We start from the raw sequence: 24,910 nt of genomic DNA, 5'->3' as shown, positions 1-24,910 counted from the left end.
TTCTAGGGGGTTGCTCGTGCGTAAGTTGGCGCCACACCTGGCTGGGTTACCTGGGTGAACCCTTTCTGTTCGGACAGCCACCCATCCATGGCTGTCTCAATCGCTGGCAGAATCCGTCAGTGGGTGTTTCTTGAACTTCTTCCAGCATAGAAGTTCTTTGACGCCCAGTCTCCTCCTACTCTCCCTGCGCGGAAGTCTTCTGCGCAGGGAGGGTGTGGGCAGCAGAGGACCCGTGCTCTCCCCACTGGTCTCCTGCGAGGAGTCCTGGAGCCTTCTCTCCGATTCCCCCATCTGCCCCCCTCCTCTACTGGTGCTACGCTGATTTCCTTCCCCAGCGGATGGGCTGCCTCTCTCCCTACTGGGACCCTCTCCGGCATCCCTCTGGAGCCTTCCCTCCGCCTCTGGCTCCGATGGCAGTTCCCTGACAGACCCCAAACCAGGAACTTGAACATTCCTATGACTAGAGTTCTGGTAAGAATGTTCTGGTAAGAGCCTCTTAGCTCAGGCCAGTGGCTTATCTAGTCCAGCACCCTGTTCTCACAGTGGCAAACCTGACACCCCAATGGGGAAGCCAGAAACAGAATCTAGAATTCTCCACTCCTGTGGTTTCCAGCAACTAGTATTCAGCTGCATTGCTGACGCGGACTGTGGAATCAGAGCATCGCCATCCTGGCTAGTAGCCACTGAGAGCCCTCTTCTCCTCCATGAACGTCTCTAAACCTCTTTTAAAGCCATCCATGTTGGGGGCCATCCCTGCCTCCTGGGGGAGCGGGTTCCATAGTTTATGCGCTGCATGAAGAAGGACTTTCTTTAATCTATCCTGAAGCTTACAAAACACAGCTTCTTCAAATGTCCACGAGGGCTAGCGCTATGACAGAGGGAAGAAAAAAAAATTCTCTATGCCCTTTCTCCATGCCATGCATAATGAACCTTTTTCCAACTCCACAACCTCCTTTTTGAGGTGAGGCAGCCAGAACTGTATACAGTGGTACCTCAGGTTCCAAACTTAATTCATTCTGGAGGTCCGTTCTTAACCTGAAACTGCTCTTAACTTGAGGTACTTTAGCTAATGGGGCCTCCCACTGCCACCGCGCTGCCGCCACGCAATTTTTGTTCTCTTCCTGAAGCAAAGTTCTTAACCTGAAGCACTATTTCTGGGTTAGTGGAGTCTGTAACCTGAAGCGTCTGTAACCTGAGGTACCACCGTACAGCATTCCACATGTGCTTGGTCGCACCACGGTTTCCTGCTGGCAGAAACTGGCAATGCTGCAGCAAACACTGTGACCCAAGGGACATCTGCGGAGGAGCATCCCGAGGGTGAGTGCCCAAAGGTCACGGACATGTCACTGCTGGAACCGCAGGAGACGAAGGCCAAAACGGCAACGCCAAAAGGCAACGCTCCAACGACGGCACTTTAATCACTCACTGCTAATTAATGAAGGCTGCATTCAAACGTAATGAACCAAATAATACAAAGTAGTTTAGTGCTAATGCTTCCACTCCATCAGTGTCTATTAATCCGGCTGTTCAGCGGATGCCCTTGCGGAGCCTGTTTGCAACGGAAACGGTTTACAGTGTGGGGCAGAAATTCCCAGCTTGGATTCAAAGCTCCCGGGGAAGCAACAATTAACTCCAAGACTGCATTGCCAATCAAGGCCCCATCTAGTCCGCATGACGGCATTGCTAATCTTGAATCCCAAGTTAATATGAACTTGCCTGTGGCCACCCAAGAAAGCATTGCTGCAATTTGCGAGCGATTGGTTGCCCTAAAATAAATCAAGGTTTCCCATTGCCCTGGAAACCGACATTATTTGTTGAAGATGATAAATACATAAACATGTTTGTTCCGAGTGGAAATGAGCAAAAGAGGACCTTTTCACAATCACCTTTTCCCTCTTAGAGAAAGTGGCAACCCTTTGGGTAATTTTGCACTGGGGGTGGTGTTGCAAAAACAGGACAGAAGTGTTAACCCCCTGGCTGGGTGGGGGCCCAAGTGGGTGGCAATGTAAAAAGAGAAGTTGTGAGAGCAATCAAACAGCAGGGTAGCAAGGCTTGCCTACCTCAGCGACACATTTTCTCCCTCCCCACCTGCTACACACACACACACACACACACACACACACACACACACAGAGTGAAGACAATGCATTCGCCCTCTCTTCAGGGACATCACTCCACAAGTCCAATGAAATACCTGGCACTATTATTTATTTACATTCCATGTTTCTCCCAGAGCCAGGACTCAAGGCAACTCACAAAGATTAAAACACAGAAAGGTAAAAACACACAGCAGATAACAGTTAAGAAGTATTTGAACTGTAACAGAATTAAAACAATATAAAAACAAATCTATTAAAATACAGGTAGCAAAGAGTCTGGCCTCTCTAGGAAGGGAGTTCCAAAGTCTGTGAACAGCTGCTAAGGTGGCCCTCTGAGACACCAGGAACTTTTCATGCTCATTATGTGAACCTTGATTGCTCATCAGGACACCCACTGCCTTATCTGGGGTGGGGAACCATGTGCCCCCCAAAATGTAGATGGACTCCCATCAGCCCCAGTCAGAAAGACCAGCAGTTAGGGATGGTGGGAGCTGCACTTCAACATCTAGAGATGGGGTGGAAAACTGGACCTGGTGGGGCAGCCCAGATCATTATCTCTCCCACTTGCCGTGGGCCAAGTCTGAAACATGGGGGGGGGGTTGCCCACAGTGATGTCATGTGACCCTTCCTTGCCCACAGAGTTTGAAATCAAGCTGTGTCGGCCCACAAAGTGAGGCCATTCAACCTTTGCAGGTTGGCTGTGCATGTAAACCCCACTTCAGCTGAGCCAAGTCTTTATCTGCCCCATACAGTGGTACCTCTGGATGCAAACGGGATCTGTTCCGGAGCCCTGTTCACATCCTGAAGCAAATGCAACCCGCGTCCACGCGGGTCGCGATTTGCCGCTTCCATGCATGACATCATTTTGAGCGTCTGCGCATGCGCAAGCGGCACGATCTGGAAGTAACACGCCTCATTACTTCCAGGTCACTGCGGAGCGCAACCCAAAAATGCTCAACCCGAAGCTACCGTATTTTTCGCTCTATAGGACGCACTTTTTCCCCTTCAAAAATGAAGGGGAAATGTGTGTGCGTCCTATGGAGCGAAGACGCCATAGCCCCGCTACCCTCTCCCGGCTGGAGAGGTGACGTGCGGCTATGGAAGGAGGCTCTATAGAGGATAGCAGCCTGCTTCCCGGAGCGCTGGGCGCGCTGAAATCAGAGCGCCCGACGCTTCGGGAGCACACCCGCAGCCTAGGCAGCCCTGCGGGAGTTCCCCGCAGGGCTCCCCATGCTGTGGATAGCAGCCTGCCGCCCGGCGCGAAAGGCGCCCTGAAGCAGAGCACCCCTCGTGCCGGGCAGACATCCGCAGCGTGGGGAGCCCTGCAGGAGTTCCCTCGCTGCGGATAGCAACCTGCCGCCCGGCGCGAGGGGCGCCCTGAAGCAGAGCGCCCCTTGCGCCGGGCAGACATCCGCAGCGCGGGGAGCCCTGCAGGAGCCATAGCCCGGCGACCGTCTCCCGGCTGGAGAGGTGACGCGCGACTATGGCAGCAGCCTCTCCACTGCGCCTTTCTGCTGCTCCCTGACCTGCTCTTTGGGGCTGGTGGTGGGCTTCCCCCTGCCAGCCCCAAAGAGCAGGTCGAAAGGAACCTGAAACCTGGAGAGCGAGAGGGGTCGGTGCACACCGACCCCTCTCGCTCTCCAGGCTTCCAAGGTAGCTGCCTGAACACACCTTAAACGGCACCTTGTTTTAGAGTGGGAAAACAAGAGGGGGGGAATTCTCCCCCTCTCTGCGCAGCGCCTCCTGCCACTTCGCTAAAGGGGCGCTGGGCAGAGAGGGGGAGAATTTTTTTTCTTGTTCTCCCCCCTCTAAAACAAGGTGCGTCCTATTGTCCGGTGCGTCCTATGGTGCGAAAAATACGGTACTTCAACCCGAGGTACGACTGGACCTGGCATCACGTGTCAGACTGTAACTCAGATGTGGGGTTTGCCAAAACTAACCTTGTCCAGTTTGAGCCTCTGGCACTCGCTCACGAATAACGCGGCAGGCGTCGTACACAGCCGTGGAGGGCTCAAACTGCATCGTCTTGACCACATTGCACTGGCGAATGCAGATCTTCAAGGACAGAGCAACCATCTTGCCAGATCTCTTGCAGGTTTCTCTTTATGTTACCTTGGGCAGAAACAAAACAAGACACATTAGATTGCTATATTTTTTAAAAAATAAAAAATCCTGTCCTTTTAAAATCACAGGACAACCAAACTACATCTTCCACGGTAGCTTTCTGTGCCTGCTAATATCATCTTCTAAAATCACAGGTTCTCCAAAGGAAGACAGTGGGCATTCCCATCACCAGTTCCCTAAAATCCTCAATCATTTATTATGTGGTCATAGATACATTAAAACAGTGTGTGCAAAGAATAAAAACACAAGCATTAAAACATACGCTTGTTTCAAAAACAATATGATACAAAGGATAAAACATGTATACTAGAAGGAGCGTTACCACGCCCATTTTTCAGCTTGGACACTGAGGTCCAGCTCCGAGGGCCTTCTGGCAGCTCCCTTGCTGCAAGAAGTGATGCTAAGGGAACCAGGCAGAGGGCCTTCTCAGTAGTGGCACCCACCCAATGGAATGCCCTCCCGTCAGATGTCAAGAAGATAAGTAACTAAATGACCTTAAAAGGCATCTGAAGGTAGCCCTTTTCAGGAAGCTTTTAACATTTAATGTTTTGTTTTCTTCCTTTATATTTTGTTGGAAGCTGCCCAGAGTGGCTGGGGAACCCCAGTTGGATGGGGGGGGGGGAATAAGTAACGCTACATCATCACCACCACCACCACAACCATCTCCATAACAGGGAAGCCTGTGACCAGGTGCCTGCTCAGTCTGCTGCCCAGATGGTGCCAGCTGTTGGGGGGCAACTTCAAGGTACTGCTTGCTCTCCCTTCATCTTTAAGCCTTGATCTTTAAGCCCTTCAACTGAGGACACTTTCAGACAGAGGACTCTCCTCTCCTCCTCTCTCCTCTGTCAAGTACAGCACAGGCGCAAATCCCACTCTTTCTGCCTTGCTTGCCATCTGTGCAAGGGGAATGGCAGAGGACAGACACCCCAAGCCCAGAACACGTTAGAAGAGCTTTACATAAAGTGACATGAACTTTCCCCCGTTTATTTGTTTTGTAACACAAGAATATCTTTAATTTAAAAACTAATTAAAAAAACCTCAAATAAGCGCCATCAGTGCAGTTTGGTACACCTCACAATGAGACAGCCAATTTTACAGTCATACAGTGGTTCCTCGCAAGATGAAAAGAATCCGTTCCGCGAGTCTCTTCGTCTAGCGGTTTTTTCGTCTTGCGAAGCAAGCCCATTGATGGCTTAGCGGATTAGCGCTATTAGCGGCTTAGCGGCTTTTAGCGGCTTAGGAAAAGGGGGGGGGAGGAAAAAACCCCCCGCAGGAACTCGCAAGATATTTTCGTCTTGCGAAGCAAGCCCATAGGAAATTCGTTTTGCGAAGCGCCTCCAAAACGGAAAACCCTTTCGTCTAGCGGGTTTTCCGTCTTGCGAGTTTTCCGTCTTGCGGGGCACCACTGTATTATTATATGATACAAAAGATAAAAACATGAGCTCCAAATTACAAGTAGAGTGAGAGTATCATCTTACAAGACCTTTGAACAATGAAGAGGGACTTGGCCACCAACACTGTTATTAATTTGTTTGTATTAGCCACGAAATATTCTAGGAACCATTCCTGTATCCTCCCAGGGGCCTCTGCATAAGGGGCCAAATAGCCTCTCTACAAAGATTACATTAAAAAAAGATGTGAGCCAGAGTTTTGACTGCTTCATTGCTCCACGGGGACACAAACAATCCTCATATGGGACTTCCCTGATAGCCTTTTAACCTGAGATGCCTGGGAGTGAAACCTGGGACACCTCCAAAAATCACTTGTAGTCCTTGTAGCACATTCCGGGCTCTGTCAAAATCTGCACCCATTCATAACAGCTGCAGATCTGACCACTGGATTCTGATGAAGATGGATGGAGTTTCTGCTTTTGTGTCATTTTGGAGTTTGCACAAAGGCATAACAATGTTGTCAGAAGCACGCTAGGTCCCAAGAGACCTTGAGTTATCCATGCCCCTTCCTTGAGGACTGAGACTTCCTTCCGGCTCCACTCTCAACTCACATGATTCCACTGGAGGAGGGAAGGCAGTGGAGCACCAGACCTTTGCTGGAAGAAGCACTGTCAAGGCATATGCACTCGTTTTTTTTGGGGGGGGGTCTGCAGGGATTGTTTTTGGGGTGAAGAGAAAAAAACCTGAAAGGGATAAAAGGCTTGCTTCTCACACACACACAAAGAGAAGAACAGGGCAGGTACATTCTGCCTAATATACTTCAGGTCCTACAAATGCTAGAAACTTAACTCTTTTAAAAACAGAGAAGAGCTTGGGAAAATTTATTTCTTTAGAGCATTTGTACCCCGCTCTTCAGTCCGAAAGCCTCCCAGAGTGGCTTACATACAATCAATTAAAACAAGACAGTCCCAGCCTGCAGGCTTACAATCTAAAAAAAACCCGGCCACGAAGAAGGGGGTGGAATATTTAACCCAGACACCAATTCTTAAACAGTTCTCATAATGGCTGGCACAGTTTAGGGGCAGTTCAGAACAGCTGATAGTTCAGCAAAGCCCTGCTTCATGATATGGGGGTTAATGTTCGCTGTCCTTCAGGTGAACACCCATGGATGCATTAGCAACACAAATGCCAGGAGCATATCAATGTCTGGAACAGGAATGGGAGGCCTAAGGCTCTCCAGATATTGCTGGACCACAACTACCACCATCTTTGAGCATTGGCAAGGGCTGATGGGACCTGGAGTCAGTAGCATCTGCTGGACCACAAGCTACCCACTCCTGGCCTGTCTGGAACAAGCTAGGAACATCTTTTTTATGTTGATCTCTGAACACTGACTTACCTAGGAAATGTAAGCCAGAAACCGAATACCATCCTACTTTTAAAAACATGACTGAATGAGATGCCAGGACAGTTTGTTACTCAGAAAGAATATAAAAAACCCTGAAGGCTTTTATTGTTTTCAGGGTCCCCCCTCCCACCCCCCCACAGAGCGATTCACTTTATAATTTCCAACAGCTGACAGAATGGCCGCCACCACTTGTGAGAACAAACATCAGATCTGGGGACCGTGCCCTGCAAGGAAAGGAACAGATGAGCAACAGCCTTTGCTTTTCTAGAAACAGAGGGAGTATTCAGGCTTGACTCCCTCTTGGAAGCCAGAGGAGAGGAGTTTCCCTACAGCCAATGAAGAGATATCAAATGAGTTCAGACTTGAAAGACAGCATAAATATTGATTGCATCTGTAATACGTGTAACGCAATTCTGCCAAAGGGCTGAAGCTGGTCCACAAGTGGGTGGGAGAGGACAATATTCCCCTCTCCCCACTTAAAAAAAATATTTGCAAGAATCCTGCAAGGTTGCTTGGGCTGAGAGAGATGGTTTATTGAGGGCATGAATCTGGCAGCAGGACTCCATCAACTTGCAAAAGTACCTAGCTCCTACAAATACTTTATAAATAAAGGTAAAGGTAAAGGTAAAGGGACCCTTGACCATTAGGTCCAGTCGTGGCCAACTCTGGGGTTGCGGCACTCATCTCGCTTTATTGGCCGAGGGAGCCGACGTACAGCTTCTGGGTCATGTGACCAGCATAACTAAGCCGCTTCTGGCGAGCCAGAGCAGCACACGGAAAAGCCGTTTACCTTCCCGCCGGAGCGGTACCTATTTATCTACTTGCACTTTGACGTGCTTTCGAACTACTAGGTGGGCAGGAGCAGGGACTGAGCAATGGGAGCTCACTCCATCAAGGGGATTCGAACTGCTGACCTTCCGATCGGGGATTCGAACTGCTATTGACGGGGATTCGAACTGCTGACCTTCCGAGCCCTAGGCTCTGTGGTTTAACCCACAGCACCACCCACGTCAATAGCAACTGGCCTCAAATTCCTGGCTGTGGCTGTGCAGGGATTTCCCTAGCTGAAGGGGCTTCCTGCTTGGGTTATCCTGTTCACATGTCAGGGAAGTAGCAAGATGGGATTGATTAAGCTGTGTGCATCAGGATGCCACTTGCTCAGAGTAAATAAAAGGCAGAGAATCTTGGCTTATCATTACATGTAATTGCTGCCAGCAGGTGAGAGCAGTGCCCTCTGTACATGCTCCAAGACCTTTAATCTATTTTTACTTCATATCCTCAGGCACTGAAAACATATCCCAATCCCAAACTGCAAGAGAGAGGAGGGGTAGAATATGCTGAATAGACTTCTAGTAAAGTAATGGCCTGGACTGGTTCTCAGAGCCTTAAATGAGCTGTCTGCCTGATACTATCCTGGTACCCAACCAGACAAGAAGTCACCAACAGGGGAGGGATACAAAAACAACAAAAACAAAACCCTCTCTCCATTTTACCCAAGACCGAAGAGGAGAACATTTTAACAAGAAATATGAAAAGCAATCCATTTGAAATGAAAGGATGGAGGTGGGGGCAGGGGAGAAATACCTGTTTTTCAAAATACCAAAGGCAATACAAATGAACTCAATTACAACCAGAAAAGCCTAAGTTCTGCTTCATAGCAAGTTCATCCCAAAGTGACGTCTGGACGTGTGGAATGCTGGCAGGAACCACCTTCGTAATAAAAACAAGCCACTTCTCAATTCCCAGGCCAGCCATTGCTCATCTTAAATTTCTGTCTCTCCCCAGCCCAGTGTGTTTGGAGAGGAAGCCCAGCAGGAAACTAGGAGGTTCCTTCTTCTTCCTATGAATCAGGAATTTGCACTGCCAAAAAGGCATGCAGCTCTGACCCTGCGAGGGGAGCAAAGTTTGATGTGCATTTTCAGATTCACAGAAACTTGCTTCCTCACTGCAGAGCCCCAGATCTACTGGAGCCAAGGAATTAAAGGAATCATTCCCTCTAAGAGCAAACTCAGGTGGTTGAGTGCTGACAGATTTTTAGAATCAAAAAGGGGCTATCAAGAAGAAAGACTGGGAAGTTACCAGTAGGTCTGGGTGAACCCCCAAGGTATACAAAAGTAGAAAGTATTTTAAAGAACTTAATTGGGGCAACCCCACCCCTTCTAAAGAACAGCTGAGTGAGGAATGAGCATGTGGAGTAGCTTTGAAAAGCCAGAGAATGCTGAGTGTCAGTTGGGAAGTGTTATCAGAGAAATGGCCATTGTGTGTACCCCCCCACCCTGATTCTAACGAGTCAAATCAATAGGATAAATGTTCAAAATACACATACACAGGTACATAAACCATATTCTGAAATGATATCGGTGAGCAATCATTAAGCCATTTTGACTCTCTTAAATTACCCTAAAATATTCCTCTGCAGTAGAAAGAAGGAGATGGGGGGGGGGAGAAATACCTCCCCCAAAATAGTTATTTTCATTTGTAAAACCTGTTAACAGATAAACAGCTTGTAATATAGGGGCTTATCCCTCCCTGCAAAACCAGTCTGGCAAGTATCCCTTAAACAGAATGTCAATAGAGCATCTTCTGTGTAACAATAGGTGTAAGTTTGTAAAAGGGATTCAGGAACCAAGATACTGTATTTTCCCATGTATATGATGACCCTTGTTTTTTTGAACCCCAAATTAAGAAAACAAAACACTAAAATAGAAGGAAAAAATCAGATGATTGGCAGCAGCAGTGGAAAGTTGTTGATCTTTTCTTGGGCGATCACCCTCAAAGTTTACAGAATACAGTGGTGCCCCGCAAGACGAACACCTCGCAAGACGGAAAACCCGCTAGACGAAAGGGTTTTCCGTTTTGGAGGCGCTTCACAAAACAAATTTCCCTATGGGCTTGCTTCACAAGACGAAAATGTCTTGCGAGCTCCTGCGGGTCCCCCCCCCCCTTTTCCTAAGCCGCTAAGCCGCTTATCAGCTGATCCGCTAAGCCGCTAATAGCGCTAATCCGCTAAGCTGTCAATGGGCTTGCTTCGCAAGACGAAAAAACTGCTAGACGAAGAGACTCGCGGAATGGATTAATTTCGTCTTGCGAGGCACCACTGTAAGGTGCATGCAGCACACAGCAGCTGGGACACCACACACACACACCCCTTGGCGGCAGTGGCAGGGAAGTGAGGGGCAGGAGGCTCCCGAACAAGATGCTGAGGAAGGCAGTGCCCGCTCTGTGCCAGGCCAGGCCACGGCAGAGTGGGCTGGGGCTGGGGGTTTGAGAGGGGCAGAGATTTAAAAAAGGATAGCCATAGCTCAGCGGTAGAGCACCTGCTCTGCATGCAGAAGGTACAAGGTTCAACCCCCAACACCTCCACGCTCCACATCTCCTATTGATTTCAACTGGGCTTAGTGGTCAATGATGCTTCCACTTGAATTCAGAACAAAAATGCACTTTTGCATTTTATTCTGATACAGGTTGTTTCAAATACACACACACACACACACACAGAGAGAGAGAGAGAGAGAGAGAGAGGGAGAGAGAGAGAGGGAGTGTGTAATCATATTGGGACTATCCAAATGGCAATGGTGAATAATCCAATACCAAGTGGTGAACGTCCAGAACACAGAACATTAACCTTGAGCATTAAGCTGCCTTGAACATGGTTCTAACTGTGAAAGGTAGAATACAAATAAAACAATAACACCCCCCCCCAAAAAAAAACCCTCACTTCCGTAAGATTAAAAATATGTTAAGACATTTATATGATAGAAAATAGAGAAAGATGGAAAGGAATTGCTGAAACAATTAATGGAAGTGGAATACAAAGAGGGAGGTGAGAGGAGGTCAATGATACAAGGGAATGAAAGATAGAATATGGAAAAGGTATGATGTATGTTTTTAAATTGTTGTTTGGTTTGGTTTAGTTTATTGTGTTAGTTTATTGTGTTAAGGTTGTGTTTTGTATTGTTTATGTATTGTGTTGTTTTTTCTCTTTTTTGTTCTTTTTTTCCCTTTTGTCTTCTTTCTTCCTTTTCTTTTTTGTAAGTTTTAAAAGTAATAAATATTATTTTTTTTTTAAAAAAAAAAACCCTCACTTCAGTTTGCTGGCAATTCAATCAGTTGTAGCCTCTATCTCCCCATTATCCCATGCTACTTTTGCAGGCTATCATTTCATGGTTAGGCAGCTCAACAAATTGCAGTAGCCTTGTGGTTGTCCCAGGTGGTGTTGCACAGCCACCCTCTTAGCAATCAGTGTGAGACTCATTATAGCAAAGGCATTCTGATTGCGCATTAAAGAGCATATATTAAAAAATAATAATGCTCCAGCTGTGTTGGGTTCCCCACCCCCTCTATACCCTAACTCCTAATCAAAGAGTTTGACACATATACCTCTACCTGTTTCCACAGGAGGAAATAATTTTCAGTGTGACCTGCCCTCCACATTCATTAGCCGAACTGAGCCACTAATGATATCAGGATCCCACATGCATCTCCAGCAAAAGCAGAGATAGCCCATGTGATTCCCTTCAGGTGCTGCGGACGACAACTCCCACCAGCCTCAGCCAGCGTGGCTAATAGTCAGGATGATAGGAGTTTCAGTCCACAACATCTGGAGGGAATCACTCCAGCATCACTGACTCTGTTTTAAGCCTCCTGCTGTGGTTCATGATTTTCTCTTGTTTATTACTCTTTTTCGAAGTTGTAAAGCGTGCAACAAGGACAATCTCTAGTTATCAGACATTCTGCTTTGGCACTTCTTCCCCATAGCATTCAGTTGGCATCCGTCTGTCTTGGGAGACAATGGAGCCACGAAGTCAAACTGTTGGAACGTTACAGTGCCTGACCGATATGGGAGAGACACATTTTGTTGCAGCTGGGGCAAATGGAGGTATCTGGTTATGCTGCTGAAGAAGCCCCATGGCGTTTCTTCTCTCTGAGCCCCACCCAGTGGTCAGTCATTCTCTGGACACTGCTGTGGATGCACAACCTGCCTGTCTGTCTCCAGGTGCTGCGGTTGTTTGCAAGGGATTCCCACGCAGTGTGGTTGATGTTGCCAGCCTTTGTGTCACATTTTGGTCTGCCAATGGGCCTGGTGCTTGAAGCCAGCTCCCTGTAGAGCATGTCCTTGGAGATCCTGTATCCAGGGCAGCAGTCTCCCAGCTCCACCTGGTACGCAGGCTGAGCCCCTACCTGCCCGCAGACTGTCTCGCCAGAGTGGTGCATGCTCTGGTTATCTCCTGCTTGGATTACTGCAATGGGCTCTATGTGGGGCTACATTTGAAGGTGACCCAGAAACTACAACTAATCCAGAATGCGGCAGCTAGACTGGTGACTGGGGGCGGCTGCCGAAACCACATAACACGACTTGAAAGACCTACATTGGCTCTCACGTTTCTGAGCACACTTCAAAGTATTGGTGCTGACCTTTAAAGCCCTAAACAGCCTCATCCCAGTATACCTGAAGGAGTGTCTCCACCCCCATCGTTCTGCCCGGATGTTGAGGTCCAGCGCTGAGGGCCTTCTGGTGGTTCCCTCATTGCGAGAAACACAGCTACAGGGAACCAGGCAGAGGGTCTTCTCAGTAGTAGCACCTGCCCTGTGGAACGCCCTCCCATCAGATGTCAAAGAGAAAAACAACTACCTGACATTTAAAAGAAATCTGAAGGCAGCCCTGTTCAGGGAAGTTTTTAATGTGTGACATTTTAATGTATTTTTAATCTTTGTTGGAAGCCGGCCACAGTGGCTGGGGAAACCCAGCCAGATGGGTGGGTTACAAATAATAAATTATTATTATTATCCTGCCATCTTCCATTCTGTGGACATGACCAAGCCAGCGTAGACGTCACTGAGACAGGAGTGCAAACATGCTGGGAACGAGGGCTTCAGAGAGCACATGCGTGTGAGAATTCCAGCCATTCTAGAGTTTTAAAGTGAATAGTTAACTCATGGAATAATAATAAAAAAGGTGTGTGCATGTAAAGGCAGCAAGTCCATTTTCCTCAGTCACAAATAAAAATGAGTAGGTGCCGTGTGTTCCAGTTGACTCAAGCCGGCCCACAGAATATGGTGCCGCAGTACCAGAAAAGAACAGGGTGATCCTAGACATGTCTTCTTCTTGGAAGGGCGTCCCACCGAAGGCCAGGGATGGAAGCAGCACTCTTAAGGTAGAGCATCTGCTTCACATGTAGTACGTCCCAGGTTCATCTCCAGGTAGGGCTGGGAAAACCCTGCGCCTGAAACTCTGGAGAGCAGCTGCCAGTCTGCATAGGCAGGACTACCCTTGGGGTTGCCATATTTTGAAGAGCAAAAAAGAGGACACATTTGCTAACTTCTACTTTTAACTATGGATCACTATGACAACTCTCATTTCACATACCCATGAAAAAGAGGATGTGTCCTGGAAAAAGAGGACACATGGCAACCCTACGATGGACCAATAGTCTGACTCAGTTTAAGGCAACTGCCTTTCAACCACCCAGAGTTGTGAAATGGATTTCTGCATTCCAGCACCCTTCTTGACACCAACAATATTGTTCCTTGGGAAAGAAATGAGTTTGTTTTTTGACTCAGAGGAAAAAACTTCTGATTGAAATCTTGCTTTGAAATCTTGAAGAGATTAATCTGTTCCATGACAAGTTACAGCTAATTCCCACATTCTGGGTCATGGACTGCTTAGCTGGAAACAAGCAAAGGGCTGGCCCAAGAAAAGCGATCCACACACCCAGCAAGATTTGACACAAACATCTTTAGAATCCAGTGCTAGGGAGTGGTTAAGAATTTGGGGAAATCACATCATTTCCATATGTGCAATGTTTTAACAGCTTTGGCGCATCTTTCCATAAATTATCCGGGGTTCGGCCAAGAATGTATTCACAGACTTTTCAAGTCCACCAAGAGCTGTCTGGCAGTGTGTTTCTCAAGACAGTGTGTTGGGAGCCACCAGTGGGTTTGTGGACACATTCAGATGGGCCTCAGTTCCACAGCCAGCCCGGTGCCTCCTCATTTGGATGTCCCACCCCCTGGACCTTTTTGGTTTGGAGCGGCATTAGCACCAACTCTTTGCATGCCAAGTAAAAGTGTCCGGGAGAAAAGAAGAGAGGTCTTCTCTGGAAGGAAATTAAAATGTAAGACCAAAGATTATTTATTCATTTCAAAAACTATTATTAATAAATATTAAAATGGGAATAGAAAGGAGGGAGACAAGAGGGAAAAGCTGTTTAGGAGGAACAAGTCGACGTAAAAGGACCGTCACAAGTTCTGAGGGACAGTGAACCGGCCCCCCACAGATAAAAGTTTGCTGGTCTAGCGACTGCAAACTTTCACCACCTTTCCATAAAAATCCCACCAAATGTGGGGCATGCACTGGTAGGACAGACACCAAATTCCACAGCAGCTTCCCTAGCCTAGTGCCCTCCAGATAGCTTTGACTGCAACTCCCATCAGCCCCAGTGGTGTTGGGGAAAGCTGTTGTCTCCATTTCAAAGGACAGTGAAACAGCATCGGAAAGCACTGTTAAGAGTTCCACCTTACCACAGCTCACATTGGTTCATGCAAAGTGCTTTTGTAGAAAGGGAGCAGTCCCTTTAGCTCCTGTTTCCGAAGACTACCTGGGTGGGCAACAATTCCTCCTCCTCTTTTCAAGGACCACCTGTCCCCTTACCCAAGGCCTGGATCTCTCCCCACATCTCTGTGGCTGGCTGAGCCTGAATTACATTTGTTTACTTCCGTTGCTTATCCAAATACACCCATACTCCGGACCTGAACCATGGAGGAGAGACAGAAAGGGATCCTGGTCCCCTATCTTTTGTGAAGGCTTCCTCTAGCTACTGTTTTCAGACTCCTCCTCTTTAGCAAGCTAGAGAGCAGGCCTTTATGTCTGTGTGATACGGAGCTACTACTGCTACTACTGGGGGCTGTGCCCCTGCTTACTCTGCTTGCCAACCCCCTGCCATTCCCCTCACAATCCAGGATCGTGATGAGGTAGTACAAATCTTCCAGCGAGGGCTGCGTGACGACATTCTAACTTTTTTATTATATACCAAGATCATTATTATTCTTGGACAGGGTTCCAAAGAAAAGCTTGCAAGATAGTACCCCTATTCAAGGGAGAGAAGGGATTTTGCCTTTGGAATGCCGCTGCCCTGAACGGTATGTTATCTTGGCAACTGTAGCACAAAGCTGACCCCGTGATAGCACTACAGCTGCGTTTGAGTGCCCCATGAAGGGGCCAAGAATCCAGCGGATGCAAAGCGCCACTACAGGCACCCGAGCTTCTGTCAGCATGACAGTGGCAAAAACCGCTCTCAAGGACTGCTACAGACAGCTACCTCAGGTCTTACGGACTTGACAGTAAATGTCCTCAAGCAGTCGGTGGCAATTTAAATTTTTATTTCTTTTTTTCTATTGCTGGGGGTGGGTGGGATGGATATTTGGTTGGGGATTAATTTTATTATAATTGTTCTGTTCTTTTTTGTTGTTGTTGTTGTTTTATTGGTTCTGTATAGTTTATGTTTTGTTTTGAAGGGGCTAGATCAGGGCTGCCTGGGAGTGGGGCCCCAGTCATCACGATGGCTTGGACAAGTTCCACAGGGGGGGAAGCACTGGGACATCCGATCTCGGTGATCATGGGCAGGAGGCGGAGTTACGCTAAGACCAGACCATGTCATTACCGAGGAGGCAGGTTTAGTCGTTGTTTGAAGACTATCCCTGCCTCCGGGTCTGGCCTTGACCGGATGGATACTGGAATCAACAGGGGAAACCTACATGACCTGAAGGTGTTGCTGTGTAATGCCAGGTCAATGAGGAATAAAACCACTGCCATCCACGACCTGATTGTGGATGGAGGACTTGACCTGGCATGTGTGACAGAGACCTGGTTGGAGGAAGCAGATGGGCCTGTCCTTGCCGCTGCTTGCCCACCAGGTTTCTCTTACGCACAGCAACCCAGGTCATGTGGGCGGGGAGGGGGGGTTGCAGTGATTTTTAGGAAGTCACTAGCTTGCACCAGGCGTCCTACTGGGAAGATCCAGTTTTCTGAGTGCATGTTCTGGAAGTTGGGCAATAGGGGCAGTACAGGATTCCTTTTGGTGTACCGACCTCCCCGCTGCACCAAGGATTCCCTGTCTGAGCTGCTTCAGGTCGTGGCGGATTTTCTCCTGGAGACACCTAGTTTGGTTGTCCTAGGGGATTTTAACATCCATGCCGACACGACCTTACAAGGGGCTGCTCTGGACTTCGTGGAAAGCATGGCCTCCATGGGGCTGTCCCTGAATAAGTTTGGCCCAACTCATAGTCATGGACATGCCTTAGACCTGGTGTTCACCTCTAGTGACGTGGGTGATCTGACACTAAGTAAAAGTGAAACAAAAGAAGTGCCATGGTCAGATCACTTCCTGGTGCAACTGGACTTCTCCGCGACCCTTCCCCTCTGCAGGGAGGTGGGACCAATTCGGATGGTCCGCCCCCGCCACTTAATGGATCCAAATGGTTTCCAGAGAGTGGTAGGGGATGCCTTATCCCATGTTGATGGCCTTTCAGCTGATTCCCTGGTGGCCCGCTGGAATGCGGAGTTAACCAGGGCTATCGACTGTCTGTGTGATGGCCTGGGATTCCGAGTCTGAGAGTGATCCGGAGGAATCCCAGCCGGCACAGGAGTCCCCGCCTCCAGGGCCGGCTGAACTGGGGCAAGGCCTAGTTGCTGAGGAAACTCAAGAGCAGGCACCAGGTGAAATCATTCAGGCCCCAGAGGTGCTGGAAGACTCAGTGGCTACAGGTGAGCCTCCCCCGGGGCCCAGTAACCCTTCGGCCTCTCCTGATCTGCAGAGGCTTAGGGCAGAGAGGCGAAGGGAACTGGTGTCTCCCAGGAGGAGTGCTCGCCTTAAGGCCAAGAGAGGCGGGGCTTCTGGGGGCCGGGACCGCCCCCGGCCTTAGAAGAAGATAAAGGTCAGGCAGCCCGGTCCCAGGTTGCGGGAGCAACGTCGTTGTTGGCTTTGGACCTTCCTGTGTTCCTGATCCCTGCTTGGCCTCCTGTTCCTGACCATCCGGTGCTCCTGTTCCCTGCTCGGCCTCCTGTTCCTGACCATCCGGTGTTCCTGTTCCCTGCTCGGCCTCTTGTTCCAGCGTTCCTGTTCCCCGCCCGGCTCTCCGCCTCGGACCTCGCCCCTCTTCGTGTGGACTCAGACTACGCTCACGGTACCTTTCCCCCGGGTTCAGCACAGTTTGCTCCCGCCACACCCGCACTCCCCCTTCGTAGGGGTGCGTTCGGGAAGAGCCAGAGGCCATGGCTGACCAGGCGGCTGCACTGGTGGATTTGGCCCAGAGGAACCAGACCTTGACTCACACCGTGCAGCAGCTCAGTGACGCGGTTGTGGCACTTCAGCAACGCTTGGAAGCCCTACCGGCTCCTGGGGCCGACGCCCCGGCTCCTGGCAAGTACCCAGTGGCTTTGCCTGAGAAATTTGATGGAGCCCCGGCCAGCTTTCCCATGTTCCTGGCCCAGGCCAAGCTGTATATTCAGGGGCGAGCCCGGAACTTTCCTGACGACTGCACCAAGGTGCACTTTTTGATTAGTTTGTTAAAGGACCAGGCGGCCAAGTGGGCGTTGCCGCTACTCAGGCAAGACTCCCCCTTGCTGGCAGACTATACGGGGTTTTGCAATCATTTGGAGGCCGCGTTCGGCAATCCCCAGAAAGGGAGTCAAGCCAACCGGGCGATTCGGCGTTTGAAACAGGGCAAGTCCACGGTGGCCGCATATACCACGGAGTTTCGGCTGCTGGCACAGGACTTGACCTGGAATGATTCGGCACTGCGGGACCAGTATCTCGAGGGGCTTTCAGACGAGGTACTGGACCAGTTGGCCACAATGGAACGCCCCACCACGCTAGACACTCTCATTCAACGGTGTCTACAAATAGACGATAGGTTGGAGGATCGTCGTCAGGCCCGGGGTCGCCGACACTTCCAGTTCACGGCACCAGCTTTTTCCAGCAGCCCCACGGGCACAACTGATTTAACGGAGGAGCCTATGCAGCTCGGGGCAGTGCGGCCACGCCTTTCCCCTGCAGAGAAGGCGCGGCGTCGGGAGGGAAATCTCTGTCTTTACTGTGGCGGAAGTGGACACTTCGCTCGGTCTTGTCCAGAGAAACGCCAGCCGCAGGGAAACCGCCAACCCCAGTAGCTGAGGGCCCTAGCTACCGGGGGTCCCAAACAGCACAGAATGGGGCCGCACCAATTGAATTACAACACCTTATGGTTCCGGTACATCTATACCCTCCAGGAGGGCCATGGATTCTTACCCATGCTCTGGTGGATTCAGGGGCAACCCGCTCTTATATGGACGCTGCTTTTGCTGCCCAGCATCGGGTGCCACTTCGGAACAAGCCAGAACTGGTACAGGTGGAGGCAATCGACGGACGGCCACTACGTTCGGGCGCCGTCACTCAAGAGACCCAGCCCCTGGTCCTGTGCCTCCAGCAGCACCGTGAGATGCGAACTCTGGATATTGCCTCCATGCCCCGGTTCCCCCTGGTGCTTGGGATGGACTGGCTAGAGGCTCACAATGTGCAGATTGACTGGGTCAAACGGACTGTACACTTCCCAGTCCCCAATTCTCCTGCTGAGACTGAGATGCTAGCAGCTGCGCCCACTGAGGAGGCGGCTGCGACGCTCCCCGCTGAGTACCGGGACTATCACGACGTGTTCGAGGAACGGGGGGCAGACCAGCTGCCGCCGCATCGGTCCTTTGACTGCGGCATAGACCTCCAGCCCGGAGCGCCTCTACCGGTGAGTCGCTTATACTCGTTAACAGAGCCAGAGCGCGAGGCTTTGCAGGACTTCTTGCGCAAGAACCTGGAGCGTGGGTTCATTAGACCCTCTACCTCGCCCACTGCTGCGCCAGTGCTCTTTGTTAAAAAGAAATGTGGGGAGCTCCGCCTTTGCCATGATTACCGGGCCCTGAACAAAATTACCATCCCGGACCGGTACCCCTTGCCCCTTATTTCGGAGTTACTGGAGCGGGTGCAAGGGGCGCAGGTGTTCACCAAGCTAGACCTCCGGGGAGCCTACAATTTGATTCGGATCCGCGCCGGGGATGAGTGGAAGACAGCATTCGGGACCCGGTACGGACAGTTTGAATACCTGGTTATGCCCTTTGGTTTGTGCAACGCGCCTGCTGTGTTCCAACGGTACATCAACCACGTGTTCCAGGACTTGCTAGACAAGTACGTGGTGGTGTACTTGGATGACATTCTGGTTTACTCCCGTGACCCGGCGTGCCACGAGGGCCATGTCCGGACCGTGCTGCAGCGCTTGCGCGAGCATCATCTGTATGCAAAGCTCAGCAAGTGCGAGTTCCATCAGCAGTCAGTGGACTTCCTGGGTCATCGACTCTCACCAGGTGGGGTGCAAATGGATCCTGGGAAGGTGGCAGCGGTTCGAGAATGGGCGGCACCTCGGAACCGCAAGGACCTACAGCGTTTCCTGGGGTTCGCCAACTATTACCGGACCTTCATTGCGGATTATGCTCACCGCACCATCCCGTTGACCCGGCTTCTGCGCCCCAAGACGCCGTTTTCCTGGGACAAGGAGGCGGAGGAGGCATTTCAAGGGTTGAAGGCCTGTTTCCAGAGAGCGCCAATCTTGCAACATCCGGATCCTTCTCGACCCTTTGTGGTAGAGACTGACGCCTCCAGTACGGCTCTCGGTGCCGTCTTGTCTCAGCAGCACGGACCGGAAGCACCACTCTTACCCTGCGCCTTCTATTCCCGCCAGCTCCTTCCAGCGGAGCGTAACTATACCGTGTGGGAGCGGGAACTGCTGGCCATCAAGGTGGCCTTTGAGGTTTGGCGCCACCATCTTGAAGGAGCAAGACACCCGGTGGAGGTGAGAACCGACCACCGGAACCTAGAATACCTCCAGACCACCCGCAAGCTGAACCAAAGGCAGATCCGGTGGGCGTTGTTCTTTTCCCGGTTCCGGTTCCGGATCCGCTACATCCCTAGCTCCCAAAACCAGAAGGCGGATGCCCTGTCCCGGAAACCTGAAGACAACGCAGACACGGTTCAGCAAGCAGCACCCACCATGATCCTACCACCAGCTGCGTTCCTGGCCACCCAGGAGGTCGAGCCACTGCAGGCTCGGGTGCGGGAACAGCAGCGGGTCGACGCTTGGGCCCAGGAACGACTCCGGGAACTGGCCGAAGGATCATGCCCTCAGTATCCAGGGCTGGTCTCGCATCAGGGTCTTCTGCTGCATTACGGGCGCCTGTACATCCCACCAGGGCCGCTGCGGGCTGAGGTTCTCCGGATGACCCATGACGCTCCAGCGGCGGGGCACTTTGGGCGGTATCGGACCACCCATCTGGTAAGCCGTGAGTTTTGGTGGCCCCGTTTGAAGGCTGACGTGGTTCGCTACGTCGCTGGTTGTGACGTCTGCAGGCGGGCCAAGGGGCCTACCGGGCGACCCCCCGGCCTCCTTCAGCCGTTGCCGGTTCCACCACGTCCTTGGCACACAGTTTCTCTAGACTTTGTAGTGGAGTTACCCCCGTCTCGTGGCTGCACCTGCCTTCTAGTTTTCTCCGACCACTTCACGAAGATGGTGCACTGTGCCCCCTGCCCATCCATACCCTCAGCTAAGGAAACCGCGCAGCTGTACCTTCAGCATGTCTTCCGCCTGCATGGCCTACCTGAGCGTGTAGTATCCGACCGCGGCGTTCAGTTCACGTCCCGGTTTTGGCGTGCTTTGCACCAGGCCCTCGGAACAGAGGTCTGTCTCTCATCTGCTTACCACCCACAGACTGATGGCCAGACGGAACGGGCGAACGCGGTACTGGAACAGTACCTCCGGTGTTACTGCAGCTACCAGCAGGACGACTGGGTCGACCACCTAGCATTGGCGGAGTTCGCTTATAACAACGCGGTGAATGCGTCCACCCAGCAGACCCCGTTCCAAGCCAGTTATGGCCTTCATCCACGGTTGTTTCCGGATGTGCTGCCGGCATCTACGGTCCCTGCGGTGACAGAGTGGCTTCAGGAGCTCCAGTCCCAGCAACAGCTGTTGATGGAGCAGCTGCACCAGGCCAAGGAGGCGTACAAGGTCCAGGCCGACCGCCACCGCCAGGTGGGGCCGGAACTTCACGTCGGTGACTTGGTATGGCTTTCCACTCGCCACCTCCACCCTTCTCGACCTTCGCGGAAGCTGGACGCCCGGTTCACCGGCCCGTTCCCTATCGTGGACCAGGTCTCGCCTGTGGCATTCCGTCTCCGGTTGCCAGCAAACCTGAAGGTTCACCCGGTATTCCACAGGTCCCTTCTGAGTCCGGTGGCCCCACCCGACGAGTTCCACCCGGACCGTCCCCGACCGCAGCCAGTCTTGGTGCAGGGAGAGCCTGAGTACGAGGTGGAACGCATTCTGGACTCCCGATACCGCAGGGGAAGGCTGCAGTATCTCATTGACTGGAAGGGGTATGGGCCAGAGGACCGTTCCTGGGAACCAGCGGTCAACGTCCACGCACCTGCCTGCATCCGGGAGTTTCATGCAGCGTACCCCAGCAAGCCGGGTCCGGGCCCTCAAGTGAGGGGGGGGCCTGGGAGGGGGGATGGTGTGATGGCCTGGGATTCCGAGTCTGAGAGTGATCCGGAGGAATCCCAGCCGGCACAGGAGTCCCCGCCTCCAGGGCCGGCTGAACTGGGGCAAGGCCTAGTTGCTGAGGAAACTCAAGAGCAGGCACCAGGTGAAATCATTCAGGCCCCAGAGGTGCTGGAAGACTCAGTGGCTACAGGTGAGCCTCCCCCGGGGCCCAGTAACCCTTCGGCCTCTCCTGATCTGCAGAGGCTTAGGGCAGAGAGGCGAAGGGAACTGGTGTCTCCCAGGAGGAGTGCTCGCCTTAAGGCCAAGAGAGGCGGGGCTTCTGGGGGCCGGGACCGCCCCCGGCCTTAGAAGAAGATAAAGGTCAGGCAGCCCGGTCCCAGGTTGCGGGAGCAACGTCGTTGTTGGCTTTGGACCTTCCTGTGTTCCTGATCCCTGCTTGGCCTCCTGTTCCTGACCATCCGGTGCTCCTGTTCCCTGCTCGGCCTCCTGTTCCTGACCATCCGGTGTTCCTGTTCCCTGCTCGGCCTCTTGTTCCAGCGTTCCTGTTCCCCGCCCGGCTCTCCGCCTCGGACCTCGCCCCTCTTCGTGTGGACTCAGACTACGCTCACGGTACCTTTCCCCCGGGTTCAGCACAGTCTGGCTCCGAAGCGCCCTCTCCGATTGCATGGAGCCCGGACAGCTCCGTGGTTTTCTTCGGAGCTGAGGGCGATGAAACAATCGCTGAGACGGCTAGAGCGTCGGTGGCAAAAAACTCACTCCGAATCTGACCGGACACAGGTTAGAGCTCAACGTCGAGCCTACCAAGTGGCGATAGCGACGGCGAAGAAGACTTTCTTCACCGCCTCTATTGCATCTGCAGAAAATAGTAGCAGGAGACTTTTTCAGGTGGTTCGTAATTTAACGGAACCACCTTTACCACCGGGGCTTTGTAAAGACCCCAAGATCTCCTGCAACGATTTTGCAAAGTTTTTTGCAGATAAAATCGCTCATATTCGGAAGGAGCTAGACACCACCGTGGGAGCAGGGCTGGGGCGGGAGAGTGCTAGAGCTCTGTCTGGTCAAGTTGCATGGAATCGATTTCAATCCATTACCCCCGAGGATGTGGACAGGCTGCTTGGACGCGTGAAACCAACCACCTGTCTCCTGGATCCTTGCCCATCCTGGCTAATAAAAGCAAGCCGGGAAGGGCTGGGCGATGGGCTCTGCGGGGTGGTGAATGCTTCCCTCTGTGAGGGAGCATTCCCAGATCCGCTGAAAGAGGCGGTCATCAAACCGCTTCTTAAAAAACCATCTTTAGACCCGGCCAGTATGGCCAACTATCGCCCAGTCTCAAATCTTCCATTCTTGGGCAAGGTGATTGAGCGCGTGGTTGCTGAACAACTCCAGGCACGCCTGGAGGATGCGGACCATTTGGATCCCTTCCAATCGGGATTCAGGCCTCATCATGGGACTGAAACTGCCTTGGTCGCGCTGGTTGATGATCTCCGGCGAGCTAGGGACAAAGGTGAGAGCTGTTTCCTAGTTCTGCTGGATCTCTCAGCGGCCTTTGATACAATCGACCATAACATCCTTCTGGACCGTCTAGAGGGGCTGGGAGCTGGGGGCACTGTTATACAGTGGTTTCGCTCCTTCCTCCTGGGCCGTGTTCAGAAAGTGGTGGTGGGGGATGAGTGTTCAGACCCCTGGGCCCTCACTTGTGGGGTGCCTCAGGGTTCCGTCCTCTCCCCCATGCTTTTTAACATCTATATGAAGCCGCTGGGAGAGATCATCAGGGGGTTTGGACTGGGTGTCCATCAATATGCAGATGATACCCAGCTCTACCTCTCTTTCAAATCAGAACCAGTGAAGGCGGTGAAGGTCCTGTGTGAGTGCCTGGAGGCGGTTGGAGGATGGATGGCGGCTAATGGATTGAGGTTGAATCCTGACAAGACAGAAGTACTGTTTTTGGGGGACAGGGGGCGGGCTGGTGTGGAGGACTCCCTGGTCCTGAATGGGGTAACTGTGCCCCTGAAGGACCAGGTGCGCAGCCTGGGAGTCATTTTGGACTCACAGCTGTCCATGGAGGCGCAGGTCAATTCTGTATCCAGGGCAGCTGTCTACCAACTCCACCTGGTACGCAGGCTGAGACCCTACCTGCCCGCGGACTGTCTCGCCAGAGTGGTGCATGCTCTAGTTATCTCCCGCTTGGACTACTGCAATGCGCTCTACGTGGGGCTACCTTTGAAGGTGACTCGGAAACTACAACTAATCCAGAATGCGGCAGCTAGACTGGTGACTGGGGGCAGCCGCCGAGACCACATAACACCGGTCTTGAAAGACCTACATTGGCTCCCAGTACGTTTCCGAGCACAATTCAAAGTGCTGGTGTTGACCTTTAAAGCCCTAAACGGCCTCGGCCCAGTATACCTGAAGGAGCGTCTCCACCCCCATCGTTCTGCCCGGACGCTGAGGTCCAGCGCCGAGGGCCTTCTGGCGGTTCCCTCATTACGAGAAGCAAAGCTACAGGGAACCAGGCAGAGGGCCTTCTCGGTAGTGGCACCCGCCTTGTGGAACGCCCTCCCATCAGATGTCAAAGCGATAAATAACTACCTGACATTCAGAAGACATCTTAAGGCAGCCCTGTTCAGGGAAGTTTTTAATCTGTGATATTTTAGTGTATTTCTGGTTTTTATGGAAGCCGCCCAGAGTGGCTGGGGAAACCCAGCCAGATGGGCGGGGTATAAATAATAAATTATTATTATTATTATTATTATTAGCAGGGGGCTGGAATCCTGCTGAATTTGGTGACTGATATCCTTGAATTCTGCTCCTGGGCTAAGTTTTGCAAGCGAAGAATGTGTGATATAAAACCAAGCATTAGATATCACGGGTGATGAACAAAGGAACATTTCTGATCACTCGGTAAATAAGGGTGCAAACTTTTATTGTATATGAACCAACACAAGTTTTCGCCGATTACCTGGTGAGATCATAAACTAAAGGAATGAGTTCTTAAGGCTATTTTTTAAGTTGGTAATGAGAGCTTTTCCATTTACAGTGGTATCTCGGGTTAAGAACTTAATTCGTTCTGGAGGGCCGTACTTAACCTGAAATTGTTCTTAACCTGAGGTATCACTTTAGCTGATGGGGCCTCCTGCTGCTGCCACCACACGATTTCTGTTCTCATCCTGAAACAAAGTTCTTAACCCGAGGTACTATTTCTGGGTTAGCGGAGTCTGTAACCTGAAACGTCTGGAACCCGAGGTACCTCTGTATACAGTGTTACCTCACGTTACATACGCTTCAGGTTACATACGCTTCAGGTTACAGAC

The 24,910-nt window shown here is 51.3% G+C and overlaps 1 protein-coding gene across 5 annotated transcripts in view; it reads right to left on the bottom strand.

Annotated features, from left to right (window-relative positions):
- The window catches only part of TLN2 (talin 2), a 183,322-nt gene that overhangs the window by 106,147 nt on the left and 52,265 nt on the right, over positions 1 to 24,910 (bottom strand). For all 5 annotated transcript variants that reach the window (XM_081838619.1, XM_081838621.1, XM_081838620.1 and 2 more), the window contains exon 2: positions 4,040 to 4,211. In XM_081838619.1, the coding sequence (XP_081694745.1) occupies positions 4,040 to 4,175 (136 nt within the window). In that variant the 5' untranslated portion in view covers positions 4,176 to 4,211. The remainder of the gene's footprint in view (positions 1 to 4,039; positions 4,212 to 24,910) is intronic.

Source organism: Podarcis erhardii (genome assembly GCF_964252035.2).
Source record: "Podarcis erhardii genome assembly, chromosome: 14".
NCBI classification, from domain to species: Eukaryota; Metazoa; Chordata; class Lepidosauria; order Squamata; family Lacertidae; genus Podarcis; species Podarcis erhardii.
The sequence above is the reverse complement of the archived record's forward strand: the minus strand, read 5'-3'. Positions and strand labels throughout refer to the sequence as shown.